Here is a 19,055-nt window from a genome sequence, read left to right as displayed (position 1 = left end):
TAAGACTGCCCAAACCAAGAGACCGGGGAATGCCTAGGGCTCCATACAGATGTTACGCCTGCGGAGAGTGGGGACACATAGCTAAACAGTGTCCCAATGCTGAGGAGCCTACGCAGTGTAACCTGGGGAACTGGGCAGACCCATGCTCCCTAATCCACCTTGTGGGGGTCTCACTAATCCCATATATGTACACTAGACCAGTGAAACTAAATGGAGTAGAGATCACAGCACTGGTTGATTCGGGAAGTGCTATCACACTTGTCTTAGGGAAGCTCGTGAAGCGTAGTCAGCTGCTGTGGGCTAAGCATACGGGGATAACATGTGTTCATGGGACACTTGGTTATTACCCCACCATCCCAGTAAAAATCAAGATTCAGTGTAAAAATACTGAGGAGCAGCTGGTGTAGTCCCTAAAGTCCCATACCCAGTGCTCTCAGGGAGGGACCTCCCAGGGTTTGCAGACTTACTCCTGGTAGGGGAATTGGAGAAAGGGGGAAGCCCTAAAAGTAGTGAGGCATCCACAGTAGACTGTCAACCCCCAACCTTCTCTGAAATACCCCCAGATTTGTTCTCCACTCCCAGACAGCGTAGAAAGGCGAAAAGGGAAAGAAGGGCAGCTAAGGCCTTGGGAATCCAAATACTGGCCCAAAACCAGAGGGTCGCTCTCGTAGGTAGGCGGACCCAAGTAGCTGAAAAGGAGGCCACCCAGGAGGGAGAAGCACCCGAGTCTGACCCACAACCTAACGCCTCTGAACCAGTAGAGGCAAGAGAGACTGGCCCCCTAGATCTCAGGCAGATTAGCCCCGGGAGAGGAAATTTTGGACAGAACCAGGGTGAAGACCCAAGGTACGACAACATTAGGAAGGAGGTGACTGAAACAGATGGGGTCCCCCTGGAAGGAAAAACCCAGGGACCAGGACCCTGCTTCATAATGAAAAAGAATCTCTTATACCGGGTTGCACCAGTACAGGGGCAGAAAGTACGACAGATCCTAGTACCTCAAAAACACTAGAATGCTGTATTAAGTCTGGCCCATAGTCATCTTTTCGGGGGCATTTGGGGGTAGAGAAGACCCTGGCACTGGTCCTGCAACGATTCTTCTGGCCCAGAGTACATGAAGAAGTGCGGAAGCCCGGAGTGCAGGATACACCCAGCTGCACAGTCCTCGTCCCCACTTGAGGGCACCTTAAGTACCCCTTCCCATCATAGAGGTCCCCTTCGAGCGATTAGCCATGGATCTAGTGGGACCCCTGGAGAAGACAGCCCGGGGCCACCAATATATACTTGTCGTTTTGGATTATGCTACTTGCTACCCAGAAGCCATCCCCCTGTGGAACACAGCCTCTAAAATTATAGCTAAAGACTTGGTGGGGATCTTTGCCTGAGTGGGGCTACAAAAGGAGATAACAGACCAAGGAACCCCATTTATGTCGAAGCTAATGAAGGACCTCTGTATGCTGCTCCATATACATACCCTGAGAACTTCAGTCTATCATCCGCAGACTGATGGGCTGGTAGACAGGTTTAACCGAACCCTCAAGGCAATGATAAGTAAAGTGGTAAGTCGAGACGGGAAGGATTGGGACACCCTACTCCCCTACCTTATGTTTGCAATCCGGGAGGTACCTCAGGCCTCAATTGGGTTTTCCCCCTTTGAATTATTATACAGACGCCACCCCCATGGCATACTAGATATTACAAAAGAAATCTGGTAAGAGGAACCCAATGAAGGGAGAAATATAATTGACCATATGTTGCAGATGCAAGAACGGATAGCCTGGGTCACCCCTATGGTACGGGAACATTTGGAAAAGGTGCAGGAGGCCCAGTGAACCCATTACAATTGCCAGGCAAAAGTTCATCTGTTCCAACCAGGGGATCAAGTGATGGTGTTGGTACCCATGGCAGAAAGCAAGCTTTTGGCCCAATGGCAGGGGCCCTATGAGGTGGTTGAACCCATGGGGGAAGTAACCTACAAGGTGCGGCAGCCAAGATTCCAGAAACAAGAACAAATTTATCACATTAACCTCTTAAAACCTTGGCACCAACGAGAGGCATGTGTAGTGGCCCAAGAGACCCCAACCCAGGGAAAGAATATGCATGAGCAGATCAAGGTATCCACTGATCTGACACCAAACCAAAAGAAGGAGGTAAAAGATCAACCAATACCAGGACGTGTTTTCAACCAAATCAGGCCAGACCACTGAAGCATATCACCACATTATCACAGACCTTGGGGCAAAGGTAACTTTAAGGCCCTATTGGGTCCCAGCGGCAAAAAGGGAGGAGATCAATGCAGAGGTAAAAAGGATGTTGGAGCTGGGAGTCATCAAAGAGTCCCACAGTCAGTGGTCAAGCCCGATTGTGTTGGTGCCCAAACCCAATGGCACCACTAGGTTTTGTAATGACTTTTGCCAGCTGAATGAGAGATCCAAATTTGATGCATACCCCATACCTCATATCGATGAGTTAATTGACTGCCTGGGCAATGCCGATTTTTGACCACCCTTGATTTAACAAAGGGATACTGGCTGATTCCCCTTACCAAAGATGGAAAAGAAAAGAAGGCATTCTCTACCCCAGAGGGTCTGTTTCAATATACTGTTCTTCCTTTTGGACTGCATGGGGGCACCTGACACCTTCCAGCGTCTTATGGACAAGCTCCTACGGCCCCATACCAGTTTTGCAGCAGCATACCTGGATAGATGTGATTATTCACACCCCCGACTGGGAAACCCATGTAGGAAAGGTGGAAGCGGTTCTGGACATGCTAAAACAGGCTGGCCTCACAGCCAACCCAGCCAGATGTGCTATAGGACTAGCTGAAGCTAAATACCTTGGCTACATTATAGGAAGGGGCATGGTCAAGCCCCAACTAAACTATAGGCTAGCCAAAATTGGCCCCGGCCGAATCAGAAAAAGCAAGTCCGGGCATTCCTGGGTGTGGTGGAGTACTACCAACAATTTATTCCCCATTTTGCTACCAGAGCGAGTCCCCTGACAGACCTGATAGAAGCCCAGGATCCAGACATGGTGAAGTGGACAGATGCTGCAGAGAAAGCATTCATGGATCTACATACAGCCCTCTGCAGAAGCCCCAGACTTCAACAAAGAATTCATTTTACAAACAAATGCATCTGAAGTAGGATTGGGAGCTGTCCTATCACAGATGGTCGGAGATGAAGAACACCCAATCCTCCACCTCAGCAGGAAACTCCTCCTGAGAGAGCAGAAGTATGCTGTGGTTGAAAGAGAGTGCCCAACTGTGAAATGAGCCATGGAAACACTAAGTTATTATGTTCTGGGACGACGGTTTACCCTTGTGACCGACCATGCACCCCTCCAGGGGTTTTAACGAAATAAAAAGAAGAATGCAAGGGTGACCAGATGGTTCCTGTCCCTACAACCTTTCCAATTCACCATACAACACCGGGCTGGAAGCCACCATGGCAATGCAGATGGCTTGTCACGAGTACACTGCCTGACATCCGAAGTTGCCCAACCCCGTAGTGTTGACAGAAAGGGGGAATATATGACAGGGTTAGGCCAGATGGCTATAGGAGAGTAATAGAAGGCAGATATATTAGCCCCAGGATAAGTAGGTCCCTTTTCCCTGGGTAAGGTAACAGGGAAGTTTCAAGAACAATCAGGAACCTTCTGGAGACAATTAAGACAGACTGATTAGAACACCTGCAGCCAATCAAGAAGCTGCTAGAATCAATTAAGGAAGGCTAATCAGGGCACCTGGATTTTAAAAAGGAGCTCACTTCAGTTTGTGGTGTGCGTGTGAGGAGCTGGGAGCAAGAGGCACTAGGAGCTGAGAATGAGAACGTGGACTGTTGGAGGACTGAGGTGTACAAGCATTATCAGACACCAGGAGGAAGGTCCAGGGGTGAGGATAAAGAAGGTGTTGGGAGGAGGCCATGGGGAAGTAGCCCAGGGAGTTGTAGCTGTCACACAGCTGTTCCAGGAGGCACTCTAGACAGCTGCATTCCACAGGGCCCTGGGCTGGAACCCGGAATAGAGGGTGGGCTCGGGTTCCCCCCAAATTCTCCCAACTCCTGGTCAGACACAGGAGGAGTCAACCTGGACTGTGAATTCAGAATAATGGCCAAGCTGAGGACGGCCGTGAAGCTCCAAGGCAAGCAAATCTGCCAATAAGCACAAGACGCACGAAGGTAGCGCAGGAACTTTTTTAAAATATACATACAGATAAGTTGGAAGTTACCATACAAACTGTGAGAGGCTAATTAGTTAAGATGAGCTATTATCAGCAGGAGAAAAAAACTTTTGTAGTGATAATCAAGATAGCCCATTTAGACAGTTGACAAGAAGGTGGGAGGATACTTTATCTTTAATTAGTTTATTGTAGAACTGGCTGCCAGCATTGTGTTTGGTGTAAGATCTGGAGTATTAACTGATTTGATCTTGGGACTGGGAGCAGCCTGATGTGTAATTCAGTTTGTGACCTTTCATAACAAAGTCCAGTTTGTCTGGGTGGCAAGATAGACTGGAATGTCTAAGGGGACTGTCTGTGACTCCATGGTAAGACTGGTGTAGTGACCCAGGAGTTCACATTTATCACTGGTTTGGTGGCATCTAACTATAGAACACATCACCAGCTTGGGCTGTCTGCCCTGTTTTCTAATAGTCTGCCCTGAGGTAGGCACTCAAAGTTGTGAGCTACTCCAGACAGCATGACACAATGTCAGTAGTTCTGGATTCTGTTCTGGATCTGGATTGGGAAGTTAGAAGATAGACTGTTTGGCAGTAGAAAAGGAAATAATTAAGCAGGGGTTAAGTAGCAAGAAGGTCCTGACAGATCCTCTTCCCCCACTCACAATCACTCAACATGTCTATGGCAACAGTGTTGGAGAGTCCTGAGGGTGTACAAATATGAGGTGGGGGGTTGCCTACAGCCCAGAGATTAATCTAGCCCTAAGTATGCCAAATCCTATGTTCCTGTGACTTTCTCAATACTTTTGAACGGAGCACAGTACATGATGGGGCTCTGACCCTGATTGGGAGTATGGAGGCTAACATAAATAATAAAGAAATATCTCTAAGGAATATGAAAGGTGGGACTAAAACCAGTACCTATCTTTTGAACTTTCATCAGCTAATAGCCTCATTATTGGTTTCAGTTTAGCTTTTTCTTTAATAACAGTACCAGCAGCACTAACACTGCTGGATTCTGATCTTACTCCTAAATCTGGTGTATCACAGATCAGGATCTCTTTGATTGTGTTTACACAGGACTTCCATTAATGGAATGTCTTGCTAGTAGTGGCTCTCCTGGGCCTTATAGGAAAGGCAAATATAAAACACTGTACATGGCACACTCAAACCATAATCTTCATGTCTTTTAGACTAGCTTTTAGACTTGATTAGAAACAACTAGACAGTTTGGAAACAACAATATGGAAATGCTTTGGCAGAAGCTACATAAGGAATGAACATATCTTCCATGTCTGACCCTCTGACACATCAGGTAGAGAAAGCAGAGAAAAATATGTGGTGTCACCCTATTGTCCTCACTAATATTCTGACCCTTATGGATTTTAAGGGTGAAGTGAAAAGGAGTACTTGTGGCACCTTAGAAACTAACACATTTATTTGAGCATAAGTTTTCGTGAGCTACAGCTCACTTCATCGGATGCTTACAGTGGAAAATATAGTGGGGAGATTTTATATACACAAAGAACATGAAACAATGGGTGTCACCATACAGACTGTAATAAGAGTGACCAGGAAAGGTGAGCTATTACCAGCAGGAGAGTGGGCGGGGGGGGGGAACCTTTTACAATCTTAAATTCTAACTATTCCCTTTCTTCCAATAGATACAAAGCAAGTGGCCGGATTTTCAGAACTGCGTAACACACAAATGAACAGGCAAAACTGCATTTGTTTTGCATGCACAATTGCATCTACATGGATATACATGAAATAGTTCCACACACAAATGAGAATTTATGCATCAAACTGTCAATTTGTGTTCACAATTGTGATGATGATGATAGTAGTTGTGTTTAGATTAGGTGTACAAATATACACACTCATCCCTTTTACGGACGCATTTCAATATGCATAGTTCTAAAAGCCAGATCAAGAATCTTTTTTTGTTTTTAATGCTAATTAGTCCATTAGGCTTCTCCACTGTAGTAACATAACTTGGAAACAGTGCTGGACTACAGCATGCATAGCTCTGATTTTTCCATACTGGAAGGTACCGCCCAGTCCATTAAATCTCCCTTGTTTAATCTCTCAGGCTGGTCCAAATGAGTTCAAAAAGTGACTGATCCTTTTTATATCACATAGGACAAAAAGATGGTCTTTTGAATTTGATTTCCTAATTCACAGTAAATGATACAGAAGAAGCTTTCTCTGCAGGTTCATCAGGCTTTTCATCTAGTGAAAAATAGTTACATATTGTAATCTTGAGTCCCCAAAGTATTTGCTGTTTTTTCTGTGCCCAAGCCCTATTTCCATACTCATAGCTGCAAGAAAAGAAAGATGTCTCACAGAAAAGCAGTGTTTGTGCACTATGTAAATTATTAAATCCTTCTATACAAGATCTACTCTGCTCTTGCAAGTATAGGAAGAGAAAGCACTAGAAACATAATGCATTATAATAGAATTGTTTCTGCCAACCACATTAGACCTTCAGACTGATCCTCAGGGTAGAACCTAACACATTAAACTATACAGGGCACATTTAATATCAAAATAGGGCACTCCTGACAGATGAAAGGCCTTGCGGCTTAAACATAACTGTCTGTAACCTTTTTCCATCAGAGACTAATTTGTAGTGCTTAATTAATTCTTGGCATTCCTTTGGAGGCAAAATAGTACTTACTTTCACACCATTTTAAGGAAAAAATAGAAAAGACTAGAGATAACAGCATGCTTCAGTTGGCAAGAAAAAGGATAATTTTTTGTTAATGGAAAGAAAGGACTAATTTTATTTGAGCTTGAATCTTTATACCACTGCAGCTACAAAACCTTGAGTAATATGGATGAAATCCTGGTCCCAAAGTCAATGGCAAAACTCCCTGCATTTCAGGCAATCTTAGCATATCTCTATAGCTGCAATATCTTTTGGACACATTACAACACCACAGTTCTGCTTTCACAAAATGTAAATAACCCACCATATAAAAGCTTAAATCTCAACGGCTTACCCGAACATGTGTTATGAGATCATACATATCAAATACTGTAGCAAGTATTATGCAAATTTCCCAACAACTCCAACCTTCTCTGCTGTCAGTAAAGTAGAAAATCTCACAGCCAGACCTTGAGGTCTGAAAAGAGGTGGAATTTAGCAGGATGGTGGTTTGTTTGTTTTTTTAATGTGTACCATCATTTCTTATTAATGATATTACACAGTGATTAACATGTTTAAAATTCACCAACAGAGAATCAGACTCATGCTTAGAATCCCTGCACTTATTGCAATGCTGAGTTGCAATCTCAGCTCACAGGTACAGATGGCCCAGCTGACAGACTCTCACTTCTAGCTCTCATCTACCATATGCAAAGATTTTAACTAAATCATTATTAATAATTGGAGTTTAAATATTTTATGCCAGGACTTACACAGTTTCTGGTGGGAATACTCAATTACTGAGTTCTGACTTGAATTAACAAATCAATTTTAATGTACAGCAATTCACATTTGTTCAGCACCAAGATTATCTTAATTTACATGGTGATGGCTTTAACATATAATACACACAAAAATCTTACCTGGATAATGTGTTTCAGTTTATCAATAATTTGATTTATTACAGGATCTGTTCCTTTCACTTTTACTTCTGGATTCGCAGACTGAGCTTTGATTTCACTGCCAACCACAAGGTGGGTGTAGCTAATATAACAAAGAAATATATTTTAGTAAATTGATGTAACTTCTTCAGATAATGTATTTACCTGTAAATACTAGCTGACACAAACTCAATTGGCACTGCCATACCATTTTAATGACTGCATGTTTATTTTGTTCATGTAGGCTTTGTAACCAGAAAGTTACATTGTATGGTAAAATTGATATATTTTACAAAGTTGTGATATGATTTTTTTTCTTTTTTTGTTATTTCCGAACCATTTGTAATAAGAAAAATAAATATAAAAATAAGAATTGTAACGGGACAACTATGAACATTATAACATTCTGTGACCTTTTTATTTTAAGTGCATGAGAATTGACTCTTGCTCTACATCTCTATCTCAGCAATAGTCTGCTAGCTGTTAATCAATAAGGAAAGTAAAAGAATCCTGTGGACATTCTATCACAGAGGTGTCAAATGCCCAAATTCCACATGCTAGATGTGCGTGTGGTGGGTCAGCATGACATATTCAAATTCTGCAGAATCTCAGTTTTCATTGTAAATAATTTCTTGTCCTCTTGGTTTCAAAGAGAACTTTCCAAATATGAAGTGTACATGAACAGGGAGTGGTGTTTGCCTGAATTTGCAGCCAGCTAGAAACGATAGCTTTGAGGGGTGTGGATTCCCTTTCCTTTGTTGATATAATTGGGATATTATTAACTCTAAAGTCTGATGAGGATCCTTTAATGCCAACTGTAACTATTTAACTGATGATCACTTTGGCAGGTGGAATAGAAGACCGGTTGTGAGTGAAGCCCATGGAGCATGGGAATTGATGCAAAGAATAGATGACATACAAAGAGAAGAAAGATGGAAAGAAACAGTTTGGGGATCAGGGTGTGAGTGTGGATGGTTAGAGTCAGAACCAGGATCAACGATAGGTGCCAAGCCAAACATCACAGCCGGGATTAACAGTAGGGTGTATGAGCAGGCACCTGGAGCAAGGTAAGAAAGCAGGAACCAGGAATGACCCACAATTCTCAGCTATCTCCCTGGAGACAGATCATCTGCTCATGCAGTGCTGATGCCTCTTGGGATATAGGGAACTCCGCTGGGTCCATTCTTGGCTGGGCCCACTTGAAGATATTGGTAGTGGTCCAAGCAAACTGTAGGGACAAGGGCATGAATGGTTAAAGTCCAAAATGGAGGTTGGGTGTAGGAGCAGGACCTGGAGAAAGACAGGAAAGGAAAAACTGGTAACAGACAGGGATCTGGGATAAAGAGGACCTGAATAAGGTGGGAGGCAGGACCAAGACAAGGCAGGAGTCAGGAAAATAGACTGGGTCCATAGAAGCATACAGTCAGTGATTCACCTAGTTAGTTAGACAATTCCCATGCTTCTTTCTGGCTTAAGTAGTGTGTCCTAGCCAACCAGAAGATTCCTAGGCAGGGCCCTTTGTGAGCTAGAGCTTTGCTAGCTCCCTTCACTACTAGTTTGGGTGAGGTGGTGTCCACAGTCTGAACACTGCCTTGGGACCTAGGGAGCTGGGTTTGAAGCCCATAATCCCTCACATGGAGATAGGAAGATTAGGAAGAAAGGGGGGAAAGAGCAGAAATAGCAGTGATAAAAGCGGGCATATTTTCCCATTGAATGATGCTCAGTAAGGTGCTGAACAAATAATAAATTATAACAATTAAAAGTTCAATTACTACACAAAGCCATATTCCGTACTTGATATTTGTGTAAATATCCTATTAACATCTGTGCTTTGGATGGAGGGCAACGTGTACTCCTAAATGTACACCACAGCCCAAGGATCATAATTAAAAATGGTATTTCACTTTCTCCAGAAAATGAGTTTAATACTTTTGTACTAGTGGGACCCCGAGGCCTCTTTGAATCTCAAAAAGGGAAAGGAACTTGCCTTTCTGTTCATAATGGAAAGTATTATACTCAAAAATAGCTACTAGGATATTTTTCTGTGAGTTATGATTTCTGCAAACATTAAAAAATCTGAACTCACATAGGGGCACACTGGACTAGATTCAGTGGTATGCTCGAGCTGACTGATCCTGCAAGTCAGTGGCAAAGTGATTTGAATGGTGCAGGACCAAGGGTCAGCTGCTCTGCACCTAATGAAGCTGTTTCATTTTGTTTCACACTGAAAGGACTGAATGAGAACTCAGGACCTTCAGAATTTGGCTCTTCATGAATTATTTTTGTATGGACTCCGTCAGGTTTCAATTTCTTTTGTATTTGTTCAAGTTCATTGTAGGTAAATATAATATTAAAATTACATACATTGGTAATGTTGAACAGCGAGGGGAATTAAGGCATACAGCTGTTCTATTGGAATGTGATATTTGAATTTCTTCTTCTTCTTTTTTACAAAAAGGAAATCAAAGACACTATAAAAGTTTGATATTCTCTATACAATGGCATTTAGGTTTTTACCAGACAGTGCTTTGTAACCAAGTAAGTACTGGGGAAAATATCTGAAACATTCAGTTTAATGGAATGCATGTAACGTATGCAGCACAGCTGCTAAACTTGGGGGAATATCAGGATAAATTATTTTATCAATATCGTAAACCTTGTAGCTGGTCCTGTTACTGGGCCTCCACTATCCTCTTCTCACATGAGATTTAAGGGAATGCGGGAAGAGGGGTATCAACTTGCTGTATCAGACATTAGGAAGGCCAAAGCCATTCTCCGGCAGTGCTAGGGGATGCCTTCCCCTAAGTCTACCAATTCAAGTTTATTGGGTAACTAGACCCCATCTGTAATGAGTACCTAGATTGGCCACCTGTCACCAGGAGGTGCCAGCAACTAGCTTGTCTGCCTCTCTGTCCCCCGTTACCCTCTCCGAACACCGACAATGGGTTCCCAGATAGTTAATTCCTTCCCTAGCATCAGCCAAAAAATATCTACTCTCAAGTGAGTTGTAGCTCACGAAAGCTTATGCTCTAATAAATTTGTTAGTCTCTAAGATGCCGCAAGTACTCCTTTTCTTTTTAGTTGGAGATGTGTACCCCATCATCTCTAAAGAAGTTGGATACCAAATAGTATGAGGTATTTTGGTGTGTAATCATTGAGCCTCCCCATTCATGTACAGATTTAGCCACCTCCTGATTCACACCTCTTCTGGTACACCTAAATGCCATTGTCAACATGGGAAGGTCTCACCATACCCTCCACTGCAGCATTTCATACTAGTCTACAGTCACTCCGGGGGAGGAGGGGGAAATCCCTAAATTTCTGTTCCTTAATGATTATGTGAGTCCCTTTTCAAAATCCAACCCAGGTGTACAACAACCATGTCTGCTGCCTTCTGCCTGGGAATCAAAATGTATGAGAGGGGCATCAGTAGTCTTTCTTGCCACTAGCAAGAAAGTGAACCTTCAGTGGAACTAGCAGCCTGCCTGTGGGCCCAACACCCACAGACCCAACACTGGCTCTCATGAACCCTTCCATTGCTCCTCCATCTATGCCATTCAGAGCTGCCTCTCTGCTAAACTTCCAGGGGCAACTGATCACCCTCTTGTGGGCTAAATGCACTATATGATGCCCACACATAAAGTCATAACTCCGGTGACCCATACACTTCATCCCAAAGGAAAGCATAAACAGGAAGCATTTAGCACACAGATACACCACAGAATTATCTTTCCTGACAGGAGCCCCAATAAGCTTGTATGAATTCGGAGGCCACCACTTGTTGGGTAAAATCTGTTTCTGACTTGTTTTATGTAATGTCCATCTTGGATTTGTAAAAGGACAGCTAAGCCTCCATCTTGGATACCCTTCTCCTCAGATGATTTAGTGCCTTTCAGCCTTTTTCAAATCAAGGAGGGGAAAAGTCAGGGCAGTTAGAGTCATGTGATAGCCATAATCTGCCTAGCAACTGCAGGTTATTTCGTGAGTGGCACGCCTGTCACTCAGGGCTGTCCATCTAAGTGGCAGCCAATGTCCCACACAGTTCAGCTAGCTGCGAGGAGCCCCAGAGGGACTTTGGATTCTTGGTCTCTATTAACATACTTGCACTCAATTGCTATACACCATTAGTGAGCACATACTTGCACTGATCTATGAGGTCAAGCAGAGACTGCGTGGGCAAGCACTGAAGACCTATCTGTGGGAGAAAATCTGCCCAAGAGGGAGAAGACCTGCCCAGAGGACCTGTCCAGAGGGAGAAGAATACCCAGTTCCTGAGTTCCTGTTTGGTGTCCCGTGTCCCTGATTTTCACCACTATCCCTTTCGGTATCCTGAGTTTTTGTCATTGTGTCCCTGTCTTCAGGATATGGTATTGTAATACCCATTGTGGTTTTCCTCTGTTTTATACCCATAGGTTAAGAGGGTTTTAGGGCTCTGAGCTTCATGCTCTGGTAACTGTTAACAACCGAGTGTGTCTTGCTTATGTTGTTTATTGTCTGAAGGGGGTCCTTGTCTAATTTACTGACACAATAAATATTTGTTTGTTACATCTTATTCTACCTCTGTCTTAATAAATCACCTGATGATAGATGCAGAAGGGGGTGGGATCTGCAGACAGCCCATCTTCTGATCTGTGTAGACCATAGTTACACTGTTTTGGGCTAACACATTGTTAGGCATCTATTGCTATGCTGTGGATGTAACCATTCCAATCCTGATATAATGGGATCCCTATTCATCAGGGGACCTCAACAATATACATTCTTTGACATCACCACGAACTGAAGTTTCCTTTTCTGAGGCAACTCATTTCCCCTTGAAAAAAAGAGTGGTCTGGCACAGAAGCCTCCACATTATTTAAGTCTGTACTGCCTTAACCGAGCCAATCCCAGCCTTCTCACACTCTTGCAATACTATGGCTCACCTTGCCAGCCATTAATTGTTTTTCCCTCCTCTCTCTCTTCTACGTTGACAATCAGAGTTCGTGTTGAATCTCTTCACCTCCCCCCCCCCACCACCATGCCAGTCAGCCACACCTCAGTCCCTGGAAAAATCATGGAGCAGGTCCTCAAGGAATCAATTCTGAAGCACTTAGAGGAGAGGAAAGTGATTAGGATTCACCAAGAGCAAGTCATGCCTGACTAACCTAATTGCCTTCTGTGATGAGCTAACTGGCTCTGTGGATGAGGGGAAAGCAGTGGACATGTTATTCCTTGACTTTAGCAAAGCTTTTGATATGGTCTTCCACAGTATTCTTGCCTGCAAGTTAAAGAAGTATGGGCTGGATGAATGGACTATAAGGTGGATAAAAAGCTGGCTAGATCGTCGGGCTCAACGGGTAGTGATCAATGGCTCCATGTCTAGTTGGCAGCTGGTATCAAGAAGAGTGCGCCAAGGGTTGGTCCTGGGGCCGGTTTTGTTTAATATCTTCATTAATGATCTGAAGGATTGCATGGATTGCACCCTCAGCAAGTTTGCAGATGACACTAAACTGGGAGAAGTGGTAGATATGCTGGAGGGTAGGGATAGGATACAGAGGGACCTAGACAAATTGGAGGATTGGGCCAAAAGAAATCAGATGAGGTTCAACAAGGACAAGTGCAGAGTCCAAGAAGAATCCCATGCACTGCTACAGACTAGGAACCGAGTGGCTAGGCAGCAGTTCTGCAGAAAAGGACCTAGGGCAGGAGTCCCCAGCTCGGTGCCTATGGGTGCAATGGCGCCCGCCAGGGCAGTTGTGTGCACCCACAGGACACAGCGCCACCAAAATGCCGCCGCCGAGCGCAGCCACCTGAGAATCGCCTGCCGAAATGCGTTGCTGTTTCTTGGCGGGATTTCAGCGGCGAGGCTTCTTTCCACTGCCACTTCTCGGCGGCATTTCAGCGGCAGGGTGTTTGGCGCCTGCCACTATCTGTTGGGAATAGAAATGTGCTATTCCCACAGAAAGGTTGTGGACCACTGACCTAGGGATTACAGTGGAGCTGTTGAATCCTTTATTAGCCCTGAGGGATCATCCCTCCACATAGGTGCTGGAACTAGGGGTACTGGTAGTGCTGCTGCAACCCCTAGCTTGAAGTGGTTTCCATCATATACAGTTCGGTTCAATGACTCTCAGCACCCCCACCATAAAAATTGTTCCAGCACCACTGTTGGCCCTCCAAAATCCAAACTAAACCCTGCTACCACACAGTAGTGGGGGCACACAAGCCAAGAGAGTGCTTTTCTTTCTGGCTCTTGCTGTTGCTCCCTGCCCTGCACATGTTCTCACTCTGTGGTGGGAAAGGAAGACCTTAGCCAGAAAATCAACCACCTTGCCCCCCCACTCACCTGAACCCACTCACCCCAGCCAAGAAGAAACTTCCACTAGGGGAAACATCTGCACTTGCTGTCTGCCATTGGGCTGCCAGCCTCTACATGTGTTCTCCACTGCTACCCTGGCTACCTCTGTTGTTACTCTAGAGTGATTTCAAGACAGTCTTTGCTGGAATCCTTCTGGTTACTTTGAGGCACCTGGGGACCTCCAGCCTCACATGGGGGTCCCTGCAGGCTCCTCTCTTAATTCAGGAGTAACAGAGGGGCTCAGACCCACCCCACATGCGTAGAGGCCAATGGCTTACCTGAGCCCTACTGGCCAGCCAACCAAGGTGATGCTTTCCTCTCATTCCCAGCCCCGACGGATGGGAAGAGACCCTTAAAGGAGCCACTACCCTCTTTTCTCACCAGTCCAGACAAACATTCCATACCTTTGAGGTTGCAGGTTACTTGAAGCAGTGTGAGTTTTAAACAATTCAAGGTTTCTTCAACTGGTATGTAAAGGTAATCAGATTGTCATACCAGGATTTGTATTACTCTACTAAATGGATGGCAATATTCCAGTGCTGATATAATTCTAAACACAGAGAAATAAAAATAAAAGAACAAAACTCATGTGGACTGAATGAAAAGGATATTATCCAGTTTTGGCAGCCTATCAAAGAAAGTATTTTTTACTGATTTGACAACATGAAGTGTAATTATCTTTGTGTGCCAGGTCACAGTGCAAAGTGCTGAAAGATCCTTTTCATGTTTTGCTACACTGCTGAATGATACATGCAGGAGCACGGAACTCAAAAATGTTCATTTATACAGCATGTTGCAGTAAAATGATCTCCATGGAACAAAATCTTTCCCACAGTGGAAGTCCTAGAACAAGTTCTATTAACTTTTATTGAAAGTTGTGGGTTTGAACATTTTACACACAAACTATCCTTTCATTCTTGGACTTTTTGTAAGTAAAAACACTGATAAGTTACAAGGTGCATTGAAATGTTTTGTTTCTTTCTTTCTCTGGGTGCCTACTGAGACAATTCTATAAAGCATTGTTTGATTGATACTGGCCTTAAAGATAAGTTTATAAAATTTAACCTTGCCCTATAATATTTACCATTGTGTTTCATGAAAGGCATTTTTTTCTTTGCAAAAATTACAGACTTACTTATTTATTCTTTTATTTTTCAAACATTATTCAATTTAATTAACAAATGTCTATAAATTTAAGATCTACAGACTTTTTTAATGTGGAATAAATGATCTGTCAAAAGTAAATGAGCTATTGGGAATCTTACCATGGTACATAAAACTTCATTGTGGTAGACTTTCATTTACATGCAAAATATGTTCCCCTCAAGTTGGAAAAAAATTGAATCATAGACTGTTGGTTGAGAGACTTCTCTCATTATAAAATTATAATAAGGCACTAATCACTTTCCGTTGCTTGTACTCCTAATGTACAAGTAATGGAAAAAAAACATTTTAAGGAGCCCCCCAGAGGTAACTTGACTTGAAAAAATGTTGCTCAGAGTTGAATCCTGGGGGACGGGGGAGTGACAAATTTCTTGTTAGAGAAATAGTAGACCTGCCATCTGTGCTCATTTCTTTTGTGCAAGCATAGTAATGCATCTCATCAGTTTAACAGGCAGACTTGGTCCCCAAGTACTATTCATTTTCATCAACACTGGAAAAAAGCAAGCACTAATACATTTGAATTATATAAACGTGTTTTAAAATGATGATTAACAAGTTTCCAATTCTCAGAGTTCAATATATGAATATTCATATAAAGTTCTGATAAATCTCTATTGCAAGTATGAAAATAGCTGGTAGGTACTTACATTTGATTGTACCAATAGCCCGGTTAGCAGATAAGGTCAGACCCTATTAGCTATCACTTATTTCATGGTGAACTCAGTTCGAAAGGTTATAAAATGTATGTGAATTCTTTTAAGGATCACACATTTTAGATGTGCTGCCCCGGTACCTCTGTATTTCCTTACCACTTCAAGTTACATTCTGAATTACATTGTGATGACAGCAAAATACTGATAGATCATCAACTGGGCTTGATTTTCACTCTCTTACACCAGCTCTATGGACTTATAGCACTGTAAAATGGATGGAACTGTGTGTAAAAAATGAGGCCCGTTACAACTGAAGATGCATCTGAGCCATGAAGTTTTGATCCAGATTCAAACATCCCTACAGTTCATTCCCCAAAAGCGATGAGTTTTTGCTTCAGGCCCACCACTCTTCAAAGATGCTACACATCTAACCGTGAATTTTACTTTAGTGCTAAGATTTTTGAAATTGGTGATCACTACTGGATAAACTTCTGGTGTAGTTTTTCTTAATTAGGATATTATTTTACTAGATATAGTTAATTAGGTTCTGATTTTTATTTACAGTGTTTGTCCATCTAGTGAAAAACAAACAAAGAAGTACAATGTTTAAAAATTCATGGTTTTACTTTGGAATGTAAACAACAAAAACAATATGCTTAGTCAGCAGAGGTCTGTAACACTGACCAAAGTGTACATCTTTATTCCTGGCATAGAAGAGCTCCATGGGGTTCTTACTAATCTGGTGCAGCCAGGTTGATCACAGATCGTGACTAGGCAATGCCTCCTCCTGACCTCAAGTCTGATCTTCAGAGTTCAGTGTGTGGGGACTTTGTCTCTTAGGTAGGCAACATAACCAAAAAGGGCCAGCCAGAGGTTGCCAAAGATGACTTCAGTCCTCTGGAGACCAGTTCTCAATAATACAATACAATAATCCCTATTATTGATAAAGTCAAACTGTCAATAGTCACTGCCAGAAATGCATATGAAATTACTCCAGCCCTCTGATGTCTTGTTTAAGCAATGGCCATGTTTCAGATCCATATATGAGAATTGGAAGTATATAGGTTTGGTAAATTCATACTTTTCTATATAGTTTCACCTTTTTTTGGCTCCAGATCTTATGCAGGTCCTTCATGGTTGAAGCTGCTAAACCAGTTCTCCTTTGGATGTCTATGGCTGGCTGCATTCATTTGACAGTTTACTGCCTAAATCGATGAAGATATCCAGTACTTCCATAATTTGTCCAAAAGCACAGATGTCTTATATCATAAATTTTGCACCTACACTCTTTTTTTTGTTTGTTTTTGCTCAAGAAACCGACATCCCAAGGGCAGTTGCCTCTGGCTGAAAGCTCTCTGTGCATCTGTCAGACTGTTTGTGTCCTGACCAAAGAGGACAACATCATCCTCATAATCCAGTCCCACAAAGCACCCATGCCCCTGAGTCATCACATAGATCTTGAATTAGTCTCAGGAGGATGTTGGGAACACTGATGTCACATAGGACCCTCCACAAGACAGCTCTATCAACAGAATCAATGGCTACTTTTAGGTCTATTTGTGAGCCTGTCAAATACTGGTTAAATTCATGATGAATTTCAGATAAGGTGTAGAAGAGCAATGTCTTTTGTTAAGCTTTTTAGTTTCACAGATGCTAATATTTAGAAGCAGCAAAATTATTTCAAATGAATCTCGCTGTGCTGATACTCTAGCAGAATAGGGCAAACAACAAAAACAAAAATTGTTTCAAAAGTAATACTTCCAAGCATCTTAGGAAAGTACCTAGTTAAAAAAACATTCCATTACTAGTCAATGCATATGTATTTAAAAATTTTAATGGACTCCAGGGGACTGTGCAGCATGGAGGAGTAGATCCCTTGAGCTCCAGTCATCTGCTAATATCCATTTCCCTCCAGAGTCCAGGCTCCAGACTTGCCCCCCCAATAAAAGAACAGGAACCCCCAAATCTCTAGAATGCCAGTAAGCAAATATTTGTCTAGGAGGGATCTACAAGTAGCCAAAAGACAAGCGGAATGGAGACCCCACCAACCCCCAGATAAGATGGGTGATGAGGGCACTGTGTCTGTGATGGTTCTGCTGGAGAAACCTAATGTGTCTATTGCGTGTATCAAGGACACACTGGTCACAATACAATGACTGTTACTCAATTAACTCTTCTCTGCAAGTGCTGACAGCACAGGTGAATGAAGCAAAAGGGAGAAAGACTATCATCAATGGAAGATCAGGTACAAGGACTCTTTGGCCAGGTGCAGAGAAGTTTAGCGGACTTATCCTCTCTTAAATCTGAAATGGCCAACCTCGAGAGGAGGTCTTGTCACAATACTTTGAGAATTATCAGAGTACCTAAAGGAGCACAGAAAGGCAAAGACTTAGAATCCATTCTTCGGTTCCCTTCAGAAGTGCTCAGCCTGCTGGGTGATTTTAAATTTGATTTAGAATAAGCACATAGGTTCTTTGCTCCAGAGCTGTCCTTAAAAGCCAAACCTTGTGCATTCATTATAAAACTTTTCAAATTTACTGTAAAAGAAAAAAAAGAGTAGCTAACTCATGAGGGGGAAAAAACTGTTTTGGAAGTATGCCACAAAATAAGATAATGATTTTGTCAAGATTGCCAAAGATGTGGTTGAACAGAGATCAGCCATTAGAAGATCCAGGGAACTTGCCAAGCAAAGGAAGCCCAAATATTTTATGAAGTTTCCAGTTCAGTTCCATGTCAGCGTTGATGAAGTGTGTTTGTGCCAAAAGCCACAAGAAGCAGAAAGCTTTTTAAATAGCCTACAGTGAACTGAATACCTGGCCTGTTTTACATCAGGATTACTTCCCAATTTTTTATGTTTGCCCTGCTTGCATGTATGGACTTACCCAGTGACTGTGACTAACTTACTTATTTAAGTTATTTCTTCTGGTCCATGCTTATATTTTAATACCTCTGGGGACATGAATATAAATTCTCATCAAATGACTGAATGTGAAGTACCCTAGCAGGGTCATTACAGGAACTCTTCACTCCAAACAGATCTCACAGGCATGAACTGATTGCAGAAAGGGTTTATTTAAATTGTGTATTAACGATATTAAGTGTCTTTGCTCCTGTATTTGTGTTAGGGAGTTAAT

The 19,055-nt window shown here is 42.7% G+C and overlaps 1 protein-coding gene across 1 annotated transcript in view; it reads right to left on the bottom strand.

The window, feature by feature from the left end:
- Positions 1-19,055, bottom strand: part of GPC5 (glypican 5) — a 580,092-nt gene that overhangs the window by 211,405 nt on the left and 349,632 nt on the right. Inside the window, 1 exon segment of the mRNA XM_038390981.2 lies at positions 7,750-7,870. Within this exon segment, the coding sequence (XP_038246909.2) occupies positions 7,750-7,870 (121 nt within the window).

Source organism: Dermochelys coriacea, chromosome 1, assembly GCF_009764565.3.
Source record: "Dermochelys coriacea isolate rDerCor1 chromosome 1, rDerCor1.pri.v4, whole genome shotgun sequence".
Lineage (NCBI taxonomy): Eukaryota > Metazoa > Chordata > Testudines > Dermochelyidae > Dermochelys > Dermochelys coriacea.
The sequence above is the reverse complement of the archived record's forward strand: the minus strand, read 5'-3'. Positions and strand labels throughout refer to the sequence as shown.